The 10,487-nt window shown below is 61.2% G+C and overlaps 1 protein-coding gene across 1 annotated transcript; it reads right to left on the bottom strand.

The window, feature by feature from the left end:
• Positions 1–548: 548 nt before the first annotated feature.
• On the bottom strand, positions 549–5,436 carry BHLHE40 (basic helix-loop-helix family member e40). The gene is made up of 5 exons (XM_040995103.1): positions 5,046–5,436; positions 4,875–4,944; positions 4,520–4,627; positions 3,718–3,841; positions 549–2,707 (listed from the first exon to the last, which is right to left on the bottom strand). Exons 1-5 carry the CDS (start codon positions 5,123–5,125, stop codon positions 1,845–1,847), a joined length of 1,245 nt encoding a protein of 414 aa, XP_040851037.1. The 5' UTR covers positions 5,126–5,436; the 3' UTR covers positions 549–1,844.
• Between the last annotated feature and the right edge of the window lie 5,051 nt (positions 5,437–10,487).

Genomic DNA, 10,487 nt, shown 5'->3' with positions numbered 1-10,487 from the left:
TGGCCGCAGCTCTGTCGGGTGCGTTCACCTGGGCAGCTGTGCTCTGCAGGTGAGGAGAGGCCTCAGGACGGGACTGGTCACTCCCTCTCGGCTCCCCTGGGAACGCCCGAGTTCATTCACGCTCACACGCACAGCCCCCCACAGACAGGAAGACCAGGAAGGATGCAGACAACAGTGATGGAATGCCGCCTGTGGCGACATCAGGACGGGAGGCGGCACTGGTCCTTGCCGAGCAGCCATGCCTGGATTCCGCTCTGCACGGCCCCTCACAGCTGGCGCCCCCTGTCCACCCCGTGTGACCCAGTCCCAGCTGCCCAGCCGGCGCTAACAACCCTAGCCCAACTCCCTGGGAGTCACAGGACAAGCGCAAACCCCAGGCATACACAAGTGCAGAAGAAAAACTAAACCGACATTGACCTAATTACCATGCCTATCCTTAGACCAACCAAGGCACGCAAGATGTTGCAGAAAATCATGGTCAAATCAACTGTGGCCCAGGATACCGCACGGCGAGCACATCAGTTCACCCAGAGATCACCCCTCTCTTCCACAGGAAAAGGATTGTTTTATTAAGTGTTTTTAAAGGACTTCTTAACATTTACGCGTAGATAAAAATATTTACATCTTCACACCTTTCGGAGGCTTCAAAACAAACACTGTACCTCTTCCGAGAGGAAAAAACCACTATTGTCTTCGAAAAACAGCAACATTCACTTTTCTTTCCTTGTAGATCAAGTAATTATAAACATCGGAGACTTTCCTCTTAAATGTTTATAGAATATATAACAGCTTTACAAATAAAGGCAACAACTGTATACCAAAATAAAAACAAGTTTGAACACGAGCGATCAGACCAAGCATACAGTGCATTCTGAGCAGCTGGTGGGGTGCTGGCTGGCCCAGTCACAACAGGTGCCCTGGCTCTAGCCACATCTCCAAGGGGGACAGGGTCCTCTTCGGCGGGAGGACCCTCCCTGTGCCACCAGCCCAAAAGGTGGTGCCATGCCAGGGCTTGGCTAAGCTAAGCTTGGTTATGAGGGGTTTAGGACAGACTGGGAACCTGGACCCAGCTCTGCTTCAAGGTAGCACTGTCATCGGGCCGTGTGCGCCAGGGCCACCTCTTGGGCCCTGTGTCAGTTCCCTGGGCAGCGAGAGCCAGCAGCGGTGCCCGGGTCCAGGGCTCCCCACCCATGCCCCTGAAGCTCAGCTGGTACGCAGGGGCAGCCCTGAGAACCCTGGCAGGCCAGCCTGAGTAGGTAGCTACATTCTGTGTGTTCATCTGAGGTGGGGCAGGCAACCACCCCAGACCACCACCAAGTGGTGCCAGTGTCTGCGACGTCACCCCGTGCAGTGCCAACGTTGGCGACCCCCTCCCTGCGGCAGCAGGAGTCGGGTCTGAGGTGTACAGCCGCCTGCTGAGTCACGTCAGCCGCGGGGGGGGGGGAGGGGGGGGAAGGGCGGGGTCCTGGGTGTGGGTTCGGGTGGAAGCCACGCTCTGGAAAGCCCTGTGCCAAGTACCTTGTCCTCTAGGCCAGCGACTGGGCTCCCAGGCCAGGGTGTGGCGCCCAGCACCAGCGGTGGGAGCTCCTGTGTGCAAGAGGGTGCTGCTTCACGCCCCCCCTCCCCTGGGGGCGAGAGCCCATCCCATCTGCCCTGTACCACAGGGTGCTTTCCTGTCCTGCACTCACACACAAGCACACACGTGTGCACACTCACCCTGGCTCCCCTCTATGCCCCGGAGGTGCCTGGCGACACTCCCCAAGACTGGACTGTGAGTTTTTGAAAGGAAGGCGGAAGGACAGCGAAGCGGCAGGTCCCACGTCCCCCCGCCGGGACTGGGGAACTCAGTCTTTGGTTTCCAAGTTTAAGGGTGGGATCTGCTTCAGGGCTTGCAGCAGGGCCGAAGAGTCGACCGCGGGGTGGGCTGGCAGGGGCGAGGGGAGTCTCTGAGGGAGCAGCAGGGGTGCCGGCAGCTTGTCGGGGTTCACGAAGCTGGAGAGGGCAGCGGCTGAGGCGTTGAGCCCAGGGTACAGCACGGGCACCGAGGTGGGGTACCAGCACTTCTCCAGCATGGGCAGGTAGGCGGTGGCCGACGGGGGGATCAGGTACAGGGGCAGGCAGAAGGGGGGCTGGTGCGGGTGCGGGCCCAGGAAGGGCGAGCCCAGGAGGTCCCCACTGCTGCCAAAGGGGCCCTCATCGTCCGAGAACTGCAGGCGGCTCTTTTTGGTGGGTGGCTCCTCACACTCCTGTTTGATGGCGCTGACCCTCTCCCCTGCAGCAAACCCACGTCCGTGGCGGCCGCCGCCTGCGTGGGGATGCACGCCTCGCCCGTCCATCTTCTCCGACTCGCCTCCGTAGCCGCTGTCTGTGTCTGTGTCACTGCCGCTCTGCTCGCCGCTCGAGGACGCGAATGTCCGCTGGATGACGGGGACACAGTTCTTTCCAGGGCCTTCGGAGCCAGGAGCCAGGGATGCCGGCTTCTCCTTGAAGTCCATGGCCTTGGTTGCTGGCTCGGCTGGCTTCCTGGGAGGCCCAGGCTGCAGCAGCTCAGAGACCACGCGATGCAGGTGGGCGACCAGCTGGGAGGACCTCAGGTCCCGGGCGTGCTCGTGGTTGGCCAGGTACTGCAGCACTTCCCGGGCGCAGGTCTGGAAGCCCGAACAGAACATCTCCTGGCCTGCTTCGACACTCCGCCCCGACAGCTCACCTGGGGAACACATTGGAAAGAAGCATGCTTCAGGAGGTGATGGGTGTGTGTGTGCGCACAGGCATTCAGGAAGGCAGCACCTCCTCAGACGCGCTCCCACCTGTGAGAGAACTGTGCTCTGAGAATCAGAAAAGCAAAAAGATCCACCCCGCCGCCAGTCATAGAACATGACTGCACTTCAGGGCATTTCCTGACGCACAGGAGGGTTCTGCTGCTCTTGCTGGCGTGCCCGGTAAGGCACGGGGAGGCCATCACTCCAGGGCCTTGCCAAGCCCGAGGGGTAGCGTGTGGCAGTCTCACCGGAGTAAATGCACGAAGACCAAGAAGCAACCTCTCCTGCAGCGCCTGAGACAGGTGCTGGCATGCCGCTGACCTTGAACTAGGCCTCTGGGCCTTTTCATGTCTTTTACTCACGTTGCCCCTTGAAAGCAGGCATATCACCCCTGCATTCTAAACAAGAACTACAGCCAGCAGCCCTCCCTGGGGTTGTGGGATTCCTGCCACCTTGGCCTTGCAGAGCAAGGCTGGGAGGTACACCAGAGTGGGGAGACTTCTCCCCAGTCCTTGGGGTTCTCTGGGAACAGCGGGGAGAACGCAAGGTGAGTGGTTTCTCTGAACTCCGTATAAACCAATCAGCACTGTGCAATTCCCCAAGACAACCTAGTGGCTGCTCCCGGAATCACACCAAACACGGTCTGGATTAGACCAAAAGGAAGCAAGCGACAAGGCAAACTCCAGCACTGTCCCTGCAACCCGGCCGAGCAGAGACCCAGGGGCACAGGGGGAAACACCCTCTGTGCAGGTCCCAAGGGCCCCGGTGTCTGCCCAGGCTGTGGGGAAGACTCCCAGAACTGGCCTCTGCAGCCAAAACACTCGACAGATTGCCGTCCGTGTCAGGTGGCACCGAGGCAGCCCCGGGGAAAGCCTGCAGTCCCAGGGAAGTCCAGGTGTGCATGCCCCTAGTGTCAGGTGGCGCGCCCTCGTCCTCCCCAGCCCACGCTGGTACTCACCAGCCTGGAAGCCGCTCTGCAGGGCCAGGATCTTCTGCTGCTGCTGCTCAATCAGGCTGGTCAGGGCTTTCACGTGCTTCAGGGTCAGCTCCAGCACCACCGCCTTCTCCAAGTGGCCCAGAGTCTACAACCCAGAGAGAGAGGGTGTTCAGGGAGACGGCACTCAAATCCTCCTCAGGCACCTTTCCGGGCAGCGAGGGGAGTTGAAGCAAAAGAACGGGAACCCATCCTGGGAGGGCTACGTGTAGTTTTACGGGCTTAGACCACGGTTTTACGGAGACAGGAACCACTCAGGCTCGTTCCACATCAGAGCAAGCAGCCGGAGGGGAAGCGGACCCGGTATTCCTGCAGCCAGCAGGCTTCCCCCACACCCCAGGACCCAGCTGAGCTTCTACCCGCTCCTCCTCCCAAGCAAAGGCTGCCGAGCCAAAAGGCTGCTGGCCACTGTCCACAAAGGACTGTCCACAGACAAGTCCCTTGATTTGAGGAAAAAAAATGAACTGCCAAGAAGGGAAATGAGGCTTAAATCTTCTCTCTTTTTCCGCGCCTGCAAGCCACCGGCAGAAAGTCTCCAACCCTAAAAAGTATGGCCGCCTGGGGTCCGGCCGGCCGTGGGGGGCTTCGAGGGCGCCTGGCCTGTCTGGGGGGCCCGGGGACGGCTGCCCCACTCCCCTCCCACCCCGACCGGCTGCGGGGAACCGGCTCGGGTCTGTAGTTCTCCGCGGGGCCTGCAGGCGGCGAGTGACCCCCGCTGCCCCGGGGCAGAGCGGCGGGGCTGGAGCGGCTCCAGCTGCGGGCTTACTGTAAGTTTGAGGTGTTCGGGCAGCAGGTCCTTGAGCTGCGCGATGCACTCATTAATCCGGTCACGTCTCTTCTTCTCAATGAGCCGGTGAGGCAGTTTGTAGGTCTCCTGCGAGGCGCACAGGTGACGGGCGGTGAGCTCCGGGCCGGGGGGATGCGCAGCCCTGGGCGCACGCACAGTCCCGCCGGGCGCACCAGCGGGGGTCTCCCTCCAAGGCAGCCTGCTGCTTCGTCCTCCCCAAGCAGCTCCGCAGCAGAACCGAGCCCACCCGCTCACCTCCCCAGAACTAGGAAAACTTTGCTTGGGAAGTCGGCGCACGCAAGAGACTGCAGCGGGGTCCCCGGGGTGCGCTCACCTTGCTGTCCTCTCCCCGCTTCAGTCCCCGCTTCGACCTGTACACCTGGTACATGTGGGCGAAATCCATCCTGCGCAGGGAGAGGGGCCGGGAAGGGGTGGTCAGGCCTCGGCGTGCCCTGGGGTTGCAGGCGCCCCCCGCGGGATGCGCGCCCGGGGAGTGCCCACTTACCCGGGGAGGTCTCCGGGCTCCAGCCCGGGCGCTTTGGGTAGGCAGGCAGGAGGCGGCTGCGCGCTGGGGATCCTCTCCATGGCGCGGCGAGCCGGGGCCACTGCGCGCTGCGGGCTGTCTGCGCCTAGCGGGGCGTCCGGCCGGGAGCGTCCCGGAGCTGGGCTCGAGGGGGCTCTGCGCAGGGTCTCGGCCGCGCCGCTTTCAGTTGGGGGCGTGCATGGCCCGGGTCTCCGGCTCGCGGCGCAGCCCCGCAGCGTGTGCTCCCCGTGCCGTCCGCGCCGAGTGAATGAGGAGCGGGGCGGGGTGGGGGGGCGAGGCGCGGAGTAGTGGAGCGGCTGCGGGCTGGGTTAAATGGGAGCGAGTGGGTGGGTTGGAGCTACGTGTTCCACCCTGTGACTCCAGGCACGTCTGGCCGCTGCCGGGGAGGGAAGGAGCGACCTGCCCGCCCTCCCCCGCCTCCATCACGTGAGTCTCACGAGTCGGCCGGCGCTCGGCGGCGGCCAGGGAGCCCCCTCCCCCGCGGCCCCCAGGTGTCTGCGGCTGCGGCCTCCTTTCCCCGAAGCGGGGGGCGGCGGCGTGGCGGGCTCCGGCCCCGGGGTGGGGGGCGCGCGAGGGGGGAGGGGCCGGCGACGTGGGCGAACCTGCCCCAGGGAAATGAAGTAAGTTCCCGTCTCCTGGGAGGGGCCGGGGGAGGACGGATCCGCCCGCGTCTGACTCAAGCCGGGAGAGGAATATCCCCTGTGCGCGCCGCGGCGGCCCGGCCCTCTTCCTCCTCCCCCGGCCGGCGCGCGGGGAGTCGCCCGGCCCCCTGCCCTCCCCCGCGGCCGGGCCCGCTTTCCGAGCCGCGTCCCTGCCCCCACGGCCAGGGCCCCTGCGTCCAGGAATCGCCCGCCTCGGGGAGGGACCGAGGGCGGGGCGGATGTCACCCCATGGGAAGCGGGCGGGCGGCCCGGCGCGGGGGCAGCCGAGGGCGCCGCCGAGCACGCCGCGCGCACCTGACCCGCCGGGCGTGGGCCCCGAGCGCGCCGCGGCCCCCTCGCCTCCCCGGGATCCCCGCTGCGGGCCCGGCCTGCGGGCGCCCCCGCGCCGCCGACCGAGCGCGGGAGGACACTGGGCGCCGTGCCCGCGTGCCCTGCCTCCGCGCGCCCGGGTCGCCTCCCCGCCGGCTGCGGCGTTACACAACCGCGGCGGCGCCGGCCCTGCGCCCAGGCCCTGGCGCTTCACGTGGCCCGGCCGCGCCCTGCGCTGGCTCGGGGGGCCCTGCCGGGACGCTGCGCCCGCGCGCCTGGGACCCCGGCCGCTTGGCCTGCAGCCCCTCACCCGTCGCACTGCGTGTCGCGGGGGCACGCTGTCTGGGGACCGGCGGGGCGGAGGGTGCGGGAGTGACCTCGGGACCACCGGTGGCAGGGAAAGGGGCCAGTCAAGCGAGGGAAGGTGTGGGTTGGTGTCTTCAATGCTGCCCTAGTCCCCTGCGCAGAGGAAGCGGCGTGCGTGCCGGTCGGGGGGAGCCGGGCGTCCGCTGCAGCCCGGGGGGCAGAAAGAGCGGCAGCTGCAACCCCACGGGGTGTGCTTTGCGGGGCCGGCGGGGGGACAGTCGCGGCCAACGCGCCAGCCGTTCCGCACGTGGACGGGTTGCCGCTGTCTGCCACCCTCGGCCGGTCGGGTTGCCGCCGGCGCTGTCCTCGATGACCTGGAGAAGCGGATTCACGCTTTGCTACGGCCCCCTCCCCGGAGCGTCGCGCGCTTCCTGCTGGTGGTCGCGGGGAGCTGGCGCTGCCGGGCACTTGCTCCCGGCGCCCAGCTCCCCTGGCCGGCGTGGGGGAACCGCCTGCGGCCGGTGCTGCGGGCTCCGGCGTGGAGGCAGGGGTTGCATCCCCGGCTGCGTGCCGCACGGGGTGGCCGCTCCGTGCCGTCCCGGCTGCTGCGCACCGGGGGCGGGGGAGCCTGGGGAGCGGAAGGTGCCCGCCCCCGTACGCGCCGGTCTAGGGTGACCACGTCCTTTGGCTCTCACCTGCCCTGCAGTTGGGAGGCCTGGATAATGCTCGCTGCTTTTCTGCTGCAAATGTGCTTCCAAGCTTTGACAACTAGCCCCATCCTACCCCACACTGTCGCATCCCAGTTTTAGAAAGACCTGTTCTCTCCATAGCTTAAAGCTATTTTGCAAATCAGTGTAAACAAAACATTTCCTGCCCTGTCACGTGTCTTTCCACCCGAGCTGTCATGGTACTTCCGTGCGGCGCCTTCTCCTGTGGACACACCTGCGTGGAGCTGAGCGCCTGCTGGTTTTCAGAGGGGAGCCCGAGGACTTCGGGTCCATCACATGCTCCTCAACCAGCTTCAATAAGGCGGCAGTTGGTGTTCGCTTCGCGGACCCGCCAAGTGCCAAGCTCCTGGAAGGTGATGCGGGGAGAGGCTTGTGTGGGTTGGGATGAATCCGGGGCCAGCCCCCAGCATCACTGGACAGCAGGACTGTCCCTGGCGGCCTGACTGGGGTGCACGGAATGGTCACTGCTCAGCCCCGAGGCCCAGGGGGAGCCGTTCCCATGGTCCCTAAGTGACCCCTGAGCGCTAGGCTGGGCGGTCCTGGCACACGTAATCCTTTCCTCTATTCTGCAGACCAGGGTGGGGACCGGTTGCTGCTACTGCCCGTCCCCAGTCCCCACCCCACCGCCCGTGACTCCCAGCCCTACCCGTGGAGCAGCTGGGAGGGACAGTACCCCAGGCATGTGTGCTGGCCTCCGGGCCTCTTGCTGCCTGTTGATGGGTTCTCCAACATTCTAATCCAGTCGGAAGCAGTTTTTGTCATGGCTTGGCACACACACACATGCTAAGACTATGAAACCTGGGGCAGCGGAGGCTTGGTGGGCTGCAGCCCTCCACTACCCTCCTCTCTCCTGTACCCCGAGGGACCTCCTGTCATTTTTAAAAGCAGCCAGATGACCCTGGAGAAGCCAGCCCAGTGTTTCCTCTGGCATATGAATTCCGGTATTTTCCCGTCTTCTGTATTGGACTGAAAGGAAACCATGAGGGCCGAGGCTGTTAGCGACGCCCCGGCTTGCTCCACACTAGCGATGAGCTGTGGTCCTTGTGCTGGTGGAGGGGATGGCTCGGTGTCGGTGTCGGTGTCGGTGTCGGTGTCGGTGTCGCTGTCCTGGAAGGCGTGTGGCTGTGTCTACCTTTGTTCCACACGCACAGCCACTCTGCTGCTGGTGAAAAGTAACTGTGCTTTATTGTTTTATTGCAGTAGAGACACGTAGTAAAACTCACAGATCCTAAATGTTTGTGTACATCTAAATAGCCACTACCCAAAGCAAGGTACAGAAATAAAAAATGTAAATGGCCTGGCAGCTGCCCATGAAAATATATTGGCGGGTAAAAGAAGACGATGAAAACTTCCCCCCAAACAGAGCCTCACGCGCAGGTGGCGTCTCTGGAGAAGGAAGAAACAGCTAGTGCCACGAGGCTCCAGCAGAGGGAACGTCCTGCAGTTCCTCCCGGGAGGCTGCTGGGGTGGGCCTCGGCCGGCCGCACCCCCACAGTCACTTCCTCATGGCCTTCACCTGGGTGAACCTGGCGGGTCCTGGGCTTTCCTGTGCACGCACGCAGGTACAGCACGGTTTATCTGGTCCCTGCTTGGTAGACGTTGGCGTGGTGTCTGGCTGTGATGGTTTATGATGGTTGTGATTGAACCTTGCTAATAACTTTTGGGTGCAGGTGTTACCGCCATGAATGTTGCAAGTGGAGCTCTTGGGTCACAGGTCGAGTGTGTGCTTAACGTCAAAGTCGATGTGGGTGAGCCCTGAGCCGTTCAGCATGCTCCTGGCCGTGAGTGGCAGGGGTGCTCACCCTCCCCAGGCTTTAGTGTAGCAAGAATGGGAAAAGAGCTAGGCTTTGCCAGGAGCATGAATGATCCAGGATGAGATCATTTTAATACACACGTCCCTGGTGACTAGGGAAGCTGAGCAGCGTTCCATGTGTTAGCTGGCCACTGGTACTTCGCCTTTCGTGAAATATTTGTCCAAATGTTTTGCTTGATTTTTAAACTGGATTGTTCGCTGCTTTTATTTATAGAAACACTCCCAACTTTGTTGGCTCAGGCAGCCTCACCTTTTTCTTGTGGAGTTGTTGGACTGACTTGCATATTCCATTTGCAAACCCTGTGACAGATGTAGGATTTCATGAAGGATGCCTTTTAATGAGTACAATTTTTAATTGAGATCAGTTCTGCTTTGTCTGTGGTTTCTTTGATAGCTTATATGTGTATATAACTTTTTCCAAGAAAAGTTTGACTCAAGTCATAAAGATATTTTATTGTGTTTTTTCCTTTAGACAATTGATAGATATTATTCTAGCATTTAGGTCTATAATCTGTTTTGAAATAGTTTTTGCTTATGCCTTGGAGGAAGACTGGAGATGCAGTGTTTCTTCCTCAGTTGTTGAAAATCGGCTGCCTTTGTGTGGCTCATGGTTTATGGTCCAGTGCCACCACTGTTCCTCCCTGACTGCTGGATTTTGTGCAAGTGGAGAAACTGGTTGGTGTAATTCTTCCAACTTTGTTCTTTCTGAAGCTTAATTTAGTTATTTTAGGGTCTTTGTGTTACCGTAAACATTTTAGATTCAACTTCTTTTTCTTTCTCCCGAGATGCTTGTAGATTTCAACAGGAATCAGGTTGAATCTGCCACTCAGGACAAGCGGAGGTTTAAACAAGAGTACCTGTTCCTGTTCGGAATATGGGGCGTCTTGCCCCTTGGTTCTGCTTCAGGAGGGTTGGTTTCTTACGAGAGTTTGTATACATATCTATTTTGTTGTTGTGTTTATCTCCAGCTCTTTGATTTTTTGAACCTAACTATACTAGTTCTTCATTATTCAGTTTATTGAGTGAATACAGAAATACAGAAAGGCGCGCGCGTGCGCGCACACACACACACACACACACACACACACACACATCTTCCATCTGCTGTTTATTCTCCACGTGCCCGTGTAGTTGGGCTAGACCTCGCTGCAGCCAGGCACCCCCAGTTTGGGGAGACCTCGCTGCAGCCAGGCACCCCCAGTTTGGGGAGACCTTGCTGCAGCCAGGCACCCCCAGCTTGGGGAGACCTCGCTGGGGCCAGGCACCCCCAGCTTGGGGAGACCTCGCTGCGGCCAGGCACCCCCAGCTTGGGGAGACCTCGCTGCGGCCAGGCACCCCCAGCTTGGGGAGACCTCACTGCAGCCAGGCACCCCCAGCTTGGGGAGACTAGGCGATGCAGCCTCACCTGCTGCTGGAAGCTGGGCGGGCAGTGAGGCAAGCAGGACATTACCCAGATGTGTCTGTCATGTCCTTTTCACTCTTAAACATAATTTTTCTTAATTCGTGCTTCTCTTTTTTCCTTGATTGTCTTGACAAACACTTTTATCATTTTTTATTGATCTTTACAAAGATCTAAAGTTTGATT

Source organism: Ochotona curzoniae, unplaced genomic scaffold (assembly GCF_017591425.1).
Source record: "Ochotona curzoniae isolate NIBS_2020 unplaced genomic scaffold, NIBS_Ocur_1.0 contig_908, whole genome shotgun sequence".
Classification (NCBI taxonomy): Eukaryota; Metazoa; Chordata; class Mammalia; order Lagomorpha; family Ochotonidae; genus Ochotona; species Ochotona curzoniae.
This window is presented reverse-complemented; position numbering and strand designations above follow the sequence as displayed.